At 40.8% G+C, this 16,089-nt stretch overlaps 1 protein-coding gene across 1 annotated transcript in view; it reads right to left on the reverse strand.

The window, feature by feature from the left end:
* The window catches only part of HAPLN2 (hyaluronan and proteoglycan link protein 2), a 70,698-nt gene extending 55,260 nt beyond the window's left edge, over nucleotides 1-15,438 (reverse strand). The window contains exon 1 of the mRNA XM_085639945.1: nucleotides 15,176-15,438. Within this exon, the coding sequence (XP_085496071.1) occupies nucleotides 15,176-15,281 (106 nt within the window). The 5' untranslated portion in view covers nucleotides 15,282-15,438. The remainder of the gene's footprint in view (nucleotides 1-15,175) is intronic.
* Between the last annotated feature and the right edge of the window lie 651 nt (nucleotides 15,439-16,089).

Genomic DNA, 16,089 nt, shown 5'->3' on the forward strand with positions numbered 1-16,089 from the left:
TGACATTAATTAACATATCGTATTGCAGTAATCGTGATTTTTGGCAGTATTACACAGAAATTGTCAACATCTCTCCCAAACTATGCCTTGACATTGTATAACAAGGTTAACATGGCTATGTGCTCTGTGCTGTGTGGCTTTCTGGATTGGAGCACTTATAAAGATATAGGGCACCCTGACTTAACTATTCTTGCAGCATTCATGCGGTGCTTTGTCACCAAGTTTAGGGTGTGGGGAGTTACCTCACATTACAAATAAATAACAGTTTCTACACCCACAGGAGTCAACACACTTGTTGAGCCATGTTACCTCACATTACAAATAAATAACAGTTTCTACACCCACAAGAGTCAACACACTTGTTGAGCCATGTGTGCTGATCTTCAGCTGTTTTTTTTTTATCCATGAGGCAGTGGTCACTTGTTCTGCTGCACTAAGGCCAGACATTATTACTTTGCCACAGTAGGGGCGCTACTCAGAAATACATTTCTATAGTGGGGCACTTTGACGCATTTACATTGCACACTTGACAGTGTTGCCCTAAGGCACCATTTCAGTGAACAGACACAGTATTTTGCGAAGGGGCACGGATTGCAGCTGTGATGTCATACAAGCACATGCTAATGTTAGGCATGCCATTGTTACCGGTTCGCCTCGTAGACTACTTCAAAATTATGCACAATATGGCAACACTTTGCAAAACTGACAATGTACAAGCTAGTCTCACCTCCCACATTGACCTCCCATGCACGGAAGAGATTCCATGGGGGGAAAACGTTTAGATCAAAAAAAGGCATTGTAATTTAAGGATTTTTACTTTTAACTCAGCCTCATTCAGCAACATTAGATGTGGTTTAGGCTTTACATTTTCAAACTACGGACATCCAACGTAAGTCACCAAGACATTTGGAAAATGAACATTAATACATTACAGACTTTAATCTATGCAAAGCAACATTTCGCAAAAAAATATAAACTATATTCAATTGCTGCACCACAAAAAAAAAACTGTCTACAGGTACAACTTCAAAGGGAAGGGCATTTACATTTACATGCAAACTTTCACACTACATGCGCTTTCACACTATGCATGCCTCCATCTTATCTCTACAGCAGGTCTAACTTCACGTTTGATTCTTTGTTCACAGTCAAACACCTACCATGCCTTTTATAACCTTTGACTCTATTTAAACTCAGCGACAGTTCCAAATATTACCTCCTTGCTGGCAGAAAACAGACCCTTAACCTTCGATACTGCGCTCGCTATTAACTATTAGCCATAACTGAAATAGAAAATTAAGAGCCAACATCATCTTTTGTACACATCACACTTTTTACACAAACAACACACATTAACACACTATATCTCACTATTCTAATAACTTGGTGCAAATCCATCGCATTCTATGTTTATAGATCTATCGCTCACTCTCTCACTCTATATCTTAACAACCTATATATCTATAAATAAAAACACAAACCTCACTCACTTCCACTTTAAGAAATAGTATTGGGGGAAAAATAACATTTTGTTAAAATAACTCACATTCACTATTTTGTGAAAGAAACACTTTAAAACAATAAGTGACTATCATTCACGCATATTGAAAACACTCGATAACTCAGCTTACACACCTAACTACACCCATATTTCTAACACTTTTCCAACTTCACACAACTATACATCATTTTGGATACAGACAAATGGGTAAATTTGCTTTTTTTAAACTGAGTCTACCTCTAACACAATATCTCCCACTTAATTTGTCAATAGTGAAAACATAGAGTAGCAAACTCTATAAATTCATTTTCTAGTCGATATTAATCATGTTAGCTATAAAAATCTAATTCACTGATTGGCAACATTATTAACAAACTATCGGTTTCGACCTACCAAACCAACATCACTCACTGTACCCCAAAAAGTACTGTTTTGATCCATAAGCGGCTACCAATAACTATCAACACATATTTACATCAGACACTCTCACAATAAATCTTTAGCAAACAAGAATTATTTGGAATGCATTACATTAGTTAACTAACTACCTGTTGTGCTCAATATGTCGATAACTCTATTACTAACACTCTGAAATACATTAAATGTTTAATAACAATATGTTGTTTTTACACAGGAAGAAAACATAAAGACAGTGTTCATCAACGGCCAGAAAATGAACCTCAAATCGATCACCCTAAAAGATGCTACGGATTTTGTAAAGGTGACTTTATGGCGAGAGGCAACTTAGTTTCAGACAAACATCGGAGAATCCGTGACTTTGACACATGTCACTGTCCATGAATTTAATGGACAAAAAATCTTAAATACAACGAGGCACAGCCAAATTCAAGTGAGTACCAACTTTAACAATTAGTGGAATTAAATATATAGTGAGGATACTCTCTCATTATATATTTACATAACTAGTTGGCTTCATAAACAGGGATATAGATGGGCATGTCTTGTGGGGCTATTCGTAAAAGAACCAAACCCTCTAATCATCCAATTGCCTTACTCAAAACATCTTTTAACTCTCATCAACACCTCTTAGATGCACTGTTTGAACACTCTTACACTTATCAACCTCTATTCTACAGCTCTACCCCTCTCAAAAATCTCTAGCACTAAAACACACTTCTAAACCTATAATACAGCTCTTCAAAACCTGGTGTGACCATCTACCCCTCTTCTAACAATCTGAGAACCCTTGCCATACAAAAACGTCTTATACACCTCGGACACTCGTATATGCCTCTTCTAAAACACTGGCCCTAAACTACACCTCTACCCCTATAACAGTCTTTAAACAATAACATCCTCTTCTAATAGCACTAGTAACACTTAAATACCCTTATAAACCTAGGCACCTCTTCAAACACATTCAAAAGACTTCAGCCACACCTTAAACCCGCTACAACAGCACAACCCCTATTCGAACGCTCTTATAACCCACTTTTACACCCCTCCCCCTTTACTAACCCTCTCACTATTTATCTTCTAAACCTTTACCTACTTCCTAGCACAGTTGTAAACATCATCATCAATTCCGAAAGGGGAGATAGTCACATTTTTGTCTATCTATATTCAACACATCAACTTCACTTCTACCCCTATACCTCTCTCATCCTGCAATCTAACTCTGTTCAAAACCTCTACCTCTACCATAACTCCAGTCTACACCTCTGACACTCTTCTAAAAATGTACAACCCTATTACACATCGCACACTCAACTACCCCTCTAAACACTACACAACCATTTGACCCACAATATACACCACAGACAGTTTTATACACCGCAAAGACTTCCTCTCACTAATACCCCTATACCCAGCTTCTAACAATTTAAAGTCAACTACATATCTACCCCCTTACACACCGTGAGCCCTAATTTACACCTCTATTACACAGCAGAAATAAGACACCTCTATTAACACTATACCCCTCTACTAACCCTCTAGTAACATACTCAATCACACACGCTATCCTTCAACTAACGCAATAACAAAAAGTTTCACTAGATCACTAAGTAACTCTATAGCTACATATATCACTCGCATAACATTCCAAATTCTTATCACTCCTTACATCTCACAATATACTTTGAGGGGAATAAGTTGATACAATTTCAATATTATGGACTGAAATACTAATATTTGCTTTTACTTATATTCACAGGTAACAGAGCCACCACCTGAAACAATAACAATTGAAATCTATGGCATTGAAAAAACCGAAGGAGTAACCAGTACTGTAACTACCCAAGCCAAAAACACTGACAATTTCCTATCAATGGATATAAACAATAAAATCCTCATTGAATGGTGTATGCTTTGTACTGAGGTGTAAGACATGATCATCAGCCATGGCCTTGGACCAGTCATCTTGTGAAAAACTCCCTTCACCAACTGATACAACATCTTGTACCCAGGTGACAGCATCATCATCCATTTCTGAATTAAATGAAGAAGCACCTGACTCGTTATGAAGCAAAGATAATCTGGATAAACAATCTGCCTGAAAATTTCGCCACCCTTGAACATGTGAAATCTCATATTGATACTCCTGAAGCCTAGAAGCCAATCTTGCTAGCCTAGGGGAACCTTTCCCTGCGCCACCAGGGGACAATATACGTATTAAAGGTTTGTGATCAGTTTTTATCAGTAATTTGGTACCCCAAATGTAAGTCCTAAAATATTGAACTCCCCATGTTGCTTCTCAATAACGGAATAGTTCCGCTCAGATTGCGTCAAAGTGCGAGAAGCAAAAGCAATAGCCCTATCACCCACCGCATGTTTTTGGAGAAGGACAGCACCCAACCCAGTCGCACTAGCGTCAACCATAACAGTGGAGGTGCGTTTAATATCAAAAGATGCTAAAATGTTGGCTTCACAAATTTCTTTTTTGATCTGTGAAAAACATGCATCTGTCTCACTGTCCCACACAAACTTCGTGCCTTTTTTGAGAAGGAGTCGCAGTTGAGCAGTTTTATCTGAGACATTTTTTACGAATTTCGAATAATCTTCAACCAAACCCATAAATGATCTAAGCTGGTCTTTGTCAACAGGACTTGGGGCAGAACGGAGGGCTTCCAGCAGATTTTCCTTTGGCTTGACACCCAGAGCAGATATCTCATACCCAAGATATTCTATTTGCTGCACGAGAAAGCGACATTTTTCTTTACGCAGTGTAAGACCAGCATTCATTATTCTGAACAGGACATCTTTGAGTATGAGGTTGTGCTCAGATATTGAGTCACCAAAGACAAGAATGTCGTCTTGAAAAAATACAACCTTACTTATGCCTTTAAACATTTCAGTGACCATCCTTTGGAATACACTGGAAGCCGAGATTAATCCGAAGGGCAGACGTGTGAATTGAAAAATGCCCTCAGTGGTTATAAATGCGGTGAAGTGCTTTGAGTCTTTATGGAGTCTGATCTGGTGGTATGCACTCTTTAGGTCGAGTTTAGAAAAATATTTTGCACCATGAAGAGTAGAGACAAGTTCCCCAATATTTGGTAAAGGAGAAGTATCAGCAACCATACATTTGTTAAGAGATCTTAGATCTACACAGAATCTCAGATTTCCATCCGATTTTTTTGAAATTACAACCGGAGACACCCATGGAGAGGCTTCGACAGGTTCTATGACCCCATTCTGCAACATTTCGTTTAACAATTTCTTAATCTCGGGCCGAATAGATAGGGGAATTCTCCTTAGCTTGTGTTGAATGGGTATGCTGTTCTCCTTGATTTTTATAAAATGTGCATACCCTTTCAACTCCCCTAAATTATCCCTAAACACAGTATCACACTCACGACTAATATCATCCAAGGAGTGGTCTTCAATGACCATAACCTGATTGGGAGCCCTTGGGTTTATGATGTTGTGTAAGTCATATTGGTGAACCCACCCTAATATGGGAGGCCCATCAACAGACACATATATTTTCCCAAAGGTAGACCTGTTTTTAAACAAGATGTCAGATTCAAATTAACCCAAAATGTCAATGGTTTCCCCTTGGAAACCCCTGGGCGAGATGTCACTTTTTAACAACACCTTGGTGCTCCATTGTCCATTCATAAAGGATTGGGGAATAATGGTATATCTTGAGCCTATGTCAACCATGAGAGATACTTCCAGTCCGTCGATAGTGAAAATGGCTTTAGGTCTATTCTGTCTCCTGTCGTCGTCTTGAATAATGTCAATATCATCGACAACTAGTAGTTTGTCTCTGACTTGTTCACCATCATGTACAACAGCAATTTTCTGACGACTTTTTGTTTTGCACATTTTTTAAAAATGTCCTAGACGCCCACACTTGAGACATTCTTTGTTTGAAGCAAAACAAAATCTAGCGTCTGATGTGTGACTATTACTGCCACACCGTGAACAAAATTTGTTTAGGCTTTGAGGTTCCCTCTCGGGTAGTTTAACTTTGTTCTTGACTGCGGCAACGGATACTTCACTGGGTTGCTCTTTGGAGCCTTCTGAGCATTTCTCAGATACTTCAGAAACTTTGTGCTGACTGTTATTCTTCTTTTGAGTCTCAATGACCTTCATACAACATTCAGACTTCTCAATCACTTTGGCCAAATCAATGGCTACAGACAAGGAAGGGTTTTTCACCTCCATAGTCTCTCTTGGATTTTTTTGTTATCGCATTGTACAATTAGCTGATCTCTGATGAGCTCGTCGTTCATGGCTCCAAACTTACACTTGACTGACAACTCTCTAAGGTGAGCAACAAAATCATCAATAGACTCATCACTCTTCTGACTGTGAGTATAGAATTTATATCTATTCATAACTAGATTTTCCTCCTTCGAAAAACGAACCTCAAGTCTGCAAATGTCTTCTTTGTACTCATCGGGAACGGGTTGACCGTTGGCCTCTAGAGCTTGTGGTAAAAATCTGAATAGGCGTTGGCCCTCTTTGCCCAGAGACTAAGTAAAATCGCTTTTTTCCGTTTCCCTGAAAATTCTTGGCCATCTAGCGCTTCTAAATAATTATCGAACATAATAAACCAGTCTTCCCATGGTATGGGAGGATTGCCAGGTTCAGGAAGAAAAGGTGGTGGAAGGGTTGATGTAGATAAGTAGGCAGAACAACCCCTCGCCAGCTGACCAACTGCTAACTGGCGCCCCTAGAATCCCACGCTAGAATTAGAACACAACAGGTGTTCTAGAAGTAAGAACTAGGATGAGCGATAAGATGCATTTACAACAGACCTCTATATCAATAAATACATTGCTCAAACACTGTCAATAATTAATAACAAATAACACGCTATCCCTAGCGAACATTTGCAGTCACAAGTAATTTACAGAGCTGACTAAATCACCAACTCAACCCAAAGAAATTAATATAACAAACTATATCACTATAGAAACACTCTGCAAATATCACAAAAAATTATTCTACAACTCTGTTTCGCAAGTTAAAAAACGCACGCAATATCACTAACAAACGCACAAAAAGAAAATCAGTCACTCTCACAAATAAATTAGGTCTCACAAACATTTTTTGTAATTCTGGAACATGGTCGCAAACATTAACTATCACACTCTCTTACCCTACCAAACAGTACTACAATATCGCACGAGCGGAATTATTACATATATAAACGAAGAAAAGGTGACATTAACAACAACAATTTTCGGCCAATGCAAATTTGCCACGGTAAACAAGATTAGCTTTACCAAATGATATGCTGATTTGTCCAAACACAAAAGCACACTCTTAAATATCGCTACACAGAAAAATACTGGGTGAAGGAAATAAAACCATCAGCGAAAAAGGAGTAATGCTTAACGACAAGGCTGCTGTCAATGATTCAGGGATGTCCTTTTAAAAGCCGCCCACACTTTAGAAACTACAACAGGGACACAAACAATTACGGGGGCTTAATTGGGGAAAAAAAGAAAAAATAGACTTACCAATCAATCGAGACCGCCACGCGCCGGCAATACCTACTGGATGTAGGTCGGACCTCGACTCCTTCCACATGATGACACTTTCGGAAGGTCTGCGTCCTCCCCACGGTAACAACCACCGTGGCTGTGCCTAACCTCTAAAGACAACTTACGCGCTGCAGGCCGGCGTCTCGCTGTGTCTTACTCCTTCCGAAACCGCTATGTGAACGGGGGGTTTCCGGAACTCACACGGGCGTTCATTGGTTACGTCTTGACAAGGAAACGTATGATTGGCTACTGTAGCTGTCAATCAATAATAATCCAACTGCATGCAGGAAGTGGTATTTTAAACACACACAACAACACACACAAACACACACAACCAAACACACACACACAACCACACACACGCGCACACAACAAACACACACAAACACACCCACACACAAACACAAACACACAACCACACACACACACAACTAACATACTGTTCTCGTCGCATTTTTAATGTCAATACAGTGAAACATTATAACAAACGTGAAAATTAAAAGAAATAGTCAAAGGAGCCATTTTGGTACCCCTTGGTCAGGCCAAAGTTGCTGCGGGTTGACATTAATCTAAAAAGTTTGATTTCAACATGTGCAATATGTATGTGTGTAAATTGGTGTGTGTACATGCAATAGTCTGTGTATGCAATAGTAGATGTATGTGTATGTGTGTTGCGCTAGGTGTGTCCCGTGAAAGTGTATGTGTCTTTGTGAGGGATCCCAAGAACTAATGATAACACTCCCACAGACAGTTGCATGGGGAAATAACAGCCAATGTCCAACAAGCATTGGCATAGCCAATCGGTTTCGCCTATTAGCTCTGCTCTCACAAACAAAATCACACAGAACCCCACCCACACACAACCACAACCACACACACAAGCACACAAACACACACACACACAAACACACAATTAATGTTCATTAACCGTGGTACAAAACAACTAGTTTTGGGTGCATTTAATAACAAGGGGTTTTGCCACAAATGACAGAACTTAACGAACGCCCAAAAGTCATTGATAAAAAAATTTGAGTTACATTTCACAGCAAATAAGATTAATAAACATAAAATGGAAGATACACATGCAAGTGACACGTTAGTTTATGCAGTGCGAGAAGGATGGTGTGGTTTTGCCACAATAACAACAATATAATGTAGGAAGCGCATGCAGGCAAAATGTTCAAATGGTCAATAACTCCACAAACAAGCATTTGCAATGCAATAGGTCTCGCATTTACGCAAGTTTAAGCTATTGGCATTGTAAATGACGATGCCTTTTATTTATGTTTGAAAAACGAAAACACAAATAAAAGGCATTGTTATTTGCAATGTGAATAGCTCAAAGTCGCGTAAATGCGAGACATATTGCATTGTAAATGCTTGTTTGGGTAGGCACGGGCAGATTAAGTGATTTGCCCAGAATCACATGATTTTAAGTCGAGGCCGAGTCTCGAACCTGATTCCCCAGCTCTAAAGTCTGCAGCGCTGGCAGTTAGACTACATCTCTTTCCTTGTCCTCTTCGGTGTTATGCTGCTCGCACATTCGTTTTGAGGAAAACTGCTCATTGTTTGTCATTTCTCAGGGGGAAAAAGTTATTTTCTCGGATACGGAATCAAAACTGCAAAGGCCGGAAATTGAAACTGAAACTAAAGCCCCAGGCGCAATTGTAGTTCCGCATCTTGTACTAGGGGTTGAGGAGTTAACGCACAAAGACATGTATAACATGAGAGAAACGGGGCTTCTTATAACATTGAAGATGTTTGAAAACCCGTAGAAAATAAATTTTTATCACATAAAAAGTAGAGTCATACTAGCAGCCTCGTATTTTAAGGCATTGCGTCGTGCTGTGCTGCTAATGCCCGCTAGTCACCTGTTCGGTATGAGTTGGTGACAGTTTAGACTGAAGACAACTATTTAGTGTTGTGTTTCTTTAAATCATAACAATGCCGAAAGAGGAAAGAGAAAGTTAATTAAAAAACTGAGGAATAAAGGAGAATCAAAAACGTAGTAAGAATGAAAAAGGAGTCTGAAAAATGGGAAATTAGAGAGAAACAGGGAAAGCGGGAGCGGTAAGTTGGGCAAGAATATTAGACGTACCAAGAAGAGGAAAGAGCATGAGAAAGAGAGAAGGAGGACAAGAGTCAGGAATATGGAGAAAATTTGCATGACGCTGACAGAATAAGAGAAAGAAACAAGTGCTCACCAGGCAGCCACGGCAGAACAACGAAAGAACGCACGCAAAGTGAAAGTAATCATTTCGCAGGCGCTTTGATGTTCTCAGTGGCTGCGCGGCTCACTGAGAACATCAAAGCGCCCGCGAAATGTACACGCAGGCTGCCAAATGGTGCGCGCGCCCGGCGCCCATGCACTGAAGTTGGGGGCCTGAAAAGCACTCGCTTGCACTTCCAAATCCCCATTTTCTATAGCTCTCGCCAGAGCAGCGCTAAAGCGCTGGCTCAGGCGAGACCTAAAAAGGAAAAAACATTTGGGAAGAAAAAAATAACCTCGTTAACAACAACTCTCTATCACAAAAAAATTCTCTCGCACATTATGCCTCACACAATCACTCGGCCACTCAGTCTCACTCACTAGCTCGAAACAACCTCTATATCAATAAATACATTACTCAAACACTAGCAAAAAAAAATCAAATTACACGCTATCTCTCATGAAAATTTGAAATCACAAAGAATTTACAGACCTGACTCAAACACACATTCACTCCAAAGATATTACTCTAACCAACTATATCACTTGAGTAACACTCAACAACTCTAAAAAAAAAAAAATCTACAACTGTTTAACAACATCACAAAAAAGCGCAATATCACTAACGGACGAACACAAAGGAAATCTGTCACTCTCGAAAATAACGAATGTCTCGGCAAAATTTCCAGTAATTCAGAAACGTTTTCGCAAACATTAAGTATCACACTCTGTTAGCGTAAATATTGCATACAGAAACGATGACAAGGTGACATTATCAAACACTATTTGCTGCCAACGCATAAAAGCCACGGAAACAAAGATTAGATTTAACAAATGATATGCACATTTGTTCAAACACAAAAGCAAAATATTAAACAGAGCTTAAGGCTTAACGACTAGGCTGCTGTCAATGCTTCAGGGATGTCATTTTAAATCCGCCCACAATTTAGAAACGCCAACAGGGACACAAACAATTAGAGGGCTTAAGGGGGGGGAAAAAGAAAAATAGACTTACCCCTCAATCGATCCCGCCACACTACTAGATGTAGGTCGGACCTCGACTCCTTCCACATGATGACACTTTCGGAAGGTCTGCGTCCTCCCCACTGTGCCTATCCTCTAAAGACAACTAACGTACTGTTTTCGTCGCATTTTTAATGTTAATACGGTGAAACATTATAACAAACGTGAAAATTAAAAGAAATAGCCAAAGGAGCCTTTTTGGTACCCCTTGGTCAGGCCAAAGTTGCTGCGGGTTGACATTAATCTAAAAAATTTGATTTCAACACGTGCAGTATGTGTGTGGGTAAATTGGTGTGTGTACATGCAATAGTCTGTGTATGCAATAGTAGATGTATGTGGATGTGTGTTGCGCTAGGTGTGTCCCATGAAAGTGTGTGTGTCTCTGTCAGGGATCCCAAGAACTAATGATAACACTCCCACAGACAGTTGCATGGGGAAATAACAGCCAATGTCCAACAAGCATTGGCATAGCCAATCGGTCTCGGTTTTGGGACCTTGTAAGTGTTTAGCCATGCAACAGTAGTTGTTGCACCAAAGAAATTGTGCTGCATAAATAAATACTTATAAGGTCCCAAAAGCGAGACCTATTGGGTATGCCAATGCTTGTTTAGGACTTGTGCCCTGGTGCGGCCCATGCAGGTAAGAGCGGTGAGGCGGTGGGGCCGGGCTGGAGGGGATTCGACAGACGACCACAAGGGGAAATTAAATAAATAAATAATTTCCCCTCGTCGTCGTCTGTCGAATTCCCCCCCCCCCCTCCCTCCCCCCTGCACCCGACCCCACTGCTCTTCCCTGCACTGGCCGCTGCTGGTTGTGAGTGCTTAAGCACAAAGTGCCCCAAACATGTAAAGGGCTCAGCACGGGGATAGTAAAAGCCTCAGCAGCTAATGGGTGAAGTCCTGACAACAGCATTAAAATGAGCAAGAGTGGCCCCAAACGGTAACTAATGGTAACTGCAGAGCAAAGAAGGAAAAATGCAGAACTACCTGACAGAACTGTGAAAATAAGGCCTAAAACTCAGGAAATAACCCAATTAAATGTTATTTCCAACATGTAGTTTAAAGAACACTTTTTTCACCAGTCTCAAAATGAGTGTTGTTATATAAGTATAGGCGAACAGACAGGTTGTCACAAACCCTATCATAATATTAATTACAACAAAGAAATAAATGCTACATGAGTTTTAATGATCTTTAAAATAGTTTATGGGATGCAAATCCTAATAATATCTAAGCCAGGCAGTCATTCCTCATTTCTTTCTCCTCGTATACATTTATTATTTTAAAGGAATGGCGAGATTGGGTGTGGGCTACATTTCAGTGTGTAATTTATTTTAAGAAAAGTCATAGGGGTCCAACATTTTTTCAACACCAAGATTGCCTACTCTGGTCCCATCTCATGTCCCTTCACCGCCCTAGCATCTCTTTATCTGACTCCTGGAGGTTCTTTTTCAAGCCAGCTTCGTCCCCTTGCCACTTTTTCTCCCTACTTCCGTATCGTGTTTTTACTTTATTTCTCTCGCTCTGGGTCAAAGTCTGACGATGACAAATATTTCCTGGTCACCCAAAAATTGAGCTGCGGTGCCCACCATCAGCAACCACTAGCACAAATGTATCACTAAAATAAACGCTTTACAGACCATGACATAAACTCTAATCCCGGCTTTTCCACTACATGTTTGTGACCCTGGGCAAAAAACACTTGTGCTACAGCACCTTCGTGCCAGATTTGAGAGTACCTAGTTACTGGTTCACAGCAAGAATATAATAAAAAATGAAGAAGGCATTGGACCACGAAGGCTTCATTAGAAGACCTGAGGGCATATTTACAGGGGCATTACGACACCGGAGCATCACTTTTTAGGGAGCACTGTTGGCGCAATACCCTGCCACTTTGCGTGGCTTCACGCCGCTTTGTAAATATCGTCCCCTTTCACGCAGGTATCTGCGTGAAAGGGGCGTGCAATGGGTGTTGCTGTGGGCGTTCCACCGCAACACCCACTGCTTTTTTACGCTGGTCCAGATTTTCATGGATGTTTAAATCTGAGGCAGCGCCAAAAACTAACGCCACTATATAGCATGCGTTAGATTGGCGCAATTCGGAGAATTACTTTTATTTCTCCTCCTTTTTTGCTCTTTCTATGTGTGCTGCAAAGAGGAAATCACCTTTAAAGATTGTTTATGTGCAGGAAGTTGTCCCTTCCTGCACATAAACCATCATCTCTGCAACACAGGCACCCTTGCACCATGGCACAAGGGTGTCAGTGTTTGCGCTAGGCAGCTTTTTTTAGCGCCAGCGCAAGGGAAAATACAGGGGTGCGCCATATTCTTGTAAATACAGCGCATCATAACTATTTTTTAAATGACGCAGAGTGGCGCAGCTAAAAAGCTTGCAACACCGCGCTGCGCCATTTCTTGGTAAATATGCCCCCGAGTTCTTGTCCCTCCCACCTCGCCCTCCAATATCTGTTTTCCATTAGTACTTTAGTGGTCGCTGGGGTGCAACTTCATTACAGGTCAAGAGGGAAAAGAGCAGACACAGTAGTTTGTGAAGCGCCCACCCATGCCTTGCCGATCGATGCACCCAAAGAAGAGAGAACTCTCTGTCAGAGATAAGCTAGAGGAATGCCAGTTTCACTAAAAGGGCCATCGACGAAAGAATAATAGTAAAACACATTTATCTAGCGCTTGCTGCTGCACGCTTGAAGTTTAGAATATAGTAAATACTGCTATCACCAAACTGCATCTTATGCATTTTATTGGCGCTGGAATTAGGGTTCAAAATTCACCAGATGGGGACAGGGTGTGGTTTAACGGCTAGAGCGGCCGACTTTGAAGCTGGGGAACCAGTGTCGAGTCTCGGAGTCGGCTCAAACATCCTGTGATTCTGGGCAAATCACTTAATCTCACCGTGCCTAAAAAAAAAAAATGAATGCGTCCTGGTGTTATGTAACTGATGCTCGTGTTAGGCGCTTAGATACCTTCAAGTCGAGTTCGCACCATATAAAACTTTTTTTTAAAAAAAAGATACATTCTGCTGCAGGATCTCTGCGTCAGGGGTGTTAACCCTCTGAGATGCTTTCAGTGCTTCTCGTCTTCTCTACCACATAGGAGTCCACAAGGTTATTGCCTAATAACAATTACATATAAAGATGTCCTCGCATGAATTGTTGCCGAAAAAAGCACAACTTAAGTAGCAAATGATTATTAATGCTACATGATATATGTTATTGCAGGGGGGTTTCCAATCACACATGTAGCATGAGAGGGGGGATGCATGCCGTGACAGGGAGTCTGGCGTCCACTCGAGGGGAGTGTCCTGCTGAGCTATTTTTAGATCTTCGGTGATCTCATTTGTGAAAAGTACTTTTTTTTAAACACTCTCTATCATTATCCCGTAGAAAATGACATTTTGGGAAGTTGGTGGCTTTTTTCCGCATGGTAAATTCTACTTTCAATCATGATGTGATCTTTCTGTTAGCAGATCTTATATCTCAGAATAATTTTAAACTGTTTTTTTTAATATTTGCGCCAAATCTTTTGTTTACACTGTTTAGTTCTTCATTACACCATTGTTGGTCCACAGTGCACAGGGGACTTGAGCAGCTCACACATGTACTAACCTGTCTATCGACAACGTGCGTACTGTACGCGTGGCAGTTGTGCACTATACGTATGGCCACGTGGGCTGAACGCGATGCAACGTGGGCACTATACGTACGTCAACGTGGCCTGAACGCGAGGCAACCTGGGTACTATACGTACGTCAACGTGGCCTGAACGCGAGGCAACATGGGTACTATACGTACGTCAACGTGGCCTGAACGCGAGGCAACGTGGGTACTATACGTATGGCAACGTGGGCCCTGTACGTGTGGCAACGTGGGGACTATACGTATGGTTACATTGACTGACAGTCAACGTGTTCGATGTATTTCTAGTTCAACCCCACTATGGGCAATTTGTCCAAAATACATACATATTTTTAAATCTATAATGACGTGTATTAACCAGACAATAGTCACCGTTTCATAAGTGTATAGACGCTCTTGGGGTTATTGAAAGTCTGCAGCTGTCCCCTCCCCAATGTATAGAGTGTATGCATGACTTTGTCAGGTATACATATGTTTTAACTTTATCCATAAATAGTAACCACTATGTAAATATGTATCAGCCTGTACATAATCAGCTGGCTCAATAAATGTGCACACAACCCTTCATAAACAATCAGTTTACTATATTCTAGAATTTCTTATCTATGGTCAACTTGTACAATCTAGAGATGAAATTAGCTTTCTATGTTTTATCCATGTATTATCTAAAGTCAACCTTGAAACAGGCATATGTACTGAACTATCTTAAATCAGCATATATATTATCTTATTTACAGTTCAGGATCCCTAACTGGCATAACTAAAAGATCCCTGCAGGTATGAAACACCTCCCCAAAAGATTGATATAACAAAAGAGTTCTACAGACCTGACAGAGGTTTTAGGTGTTGGGTCGTTGGCCAACAAACCTTCTTGCGTCTTCTGTTGACCGCCACAATCAATAAAAGCAGACTTGTGCATGAATCATCTCCCATCTCTACGTAATTAGCGTTGGTTTGGGAAAGAAATTGGAGTGCAAAAGTTCTTTAAAAATTCATCATTTTAGATTTTGCTAAATTTCTCTGGTTGTCTTCGAAGCCCGCGACCTGCTCTACGCGCTGCACCTGTTTACTCTTGCACCCGCCCTCTTGCGCGGTCAGCTATCGCACTGTGTGTCTGCCCTTCACCTCCCTTCGGAACACACGAGAGAGCAGGAAGTACAATTTCCCTTTGTGCAGTCGCCTTTCTCCTTATTGTTCTGGTCAGCAATCAGTTCTGTCAATAACAAGCCTGGCTTTCTTTGAATCTGCAGACTCCCAGGATTTCAGGGAAAATGTCAACATGTGGGCGTGGGATATGTAACTGTATGTATTAGCACATCTGTTTTGCCCACCAGTTTGACTGTGATGGGGCATTTTCCAAAGATCACCTTTAAATAAATTCCCTGCCCTTTTTGTCTGCTTCAAATGCCATGTATTGAGATTAGGGCTGTTAAGAATATGCCATTTAGACCACAAAGCACTTTAGAAGATACATGACTGTTCCCTGGTCAGCCTCCAGAGTTGGAGCTCTATGCATCCATCTATGTATGATCATAGCCTTGTATGTATGTATTTATGTTGGTCTCCGTCTATTGGTCTTAGAGGCTGGACAAAATTGGGTATCCCCAACTTTTTGGCAGATGTCTCTTCTACCAACATCTCCACTCTCTATTTAAGAACAGGACTGCCAGTTTATTTGAAGGGTGCCTTGTATGCTGGCTTTTTGGAGTATCAGACAGGAAAATAAAACAATAATTAGCAA

The sequence above is a fragment of the Triturus cristatus genome, chromosome 12 (genome assembly GCF_964204655.1).
Source record: "Triturus cristatus chromosome 12, aTriCri1.1, whole genome shotgun sequence".
Taxonomy (NCBI): domain Eukaryota; kingdom Metazoa; phylum Chordata; class Amphibia; order Caudata; family Salamandridae; genus Triturus; species Triturus cristatus.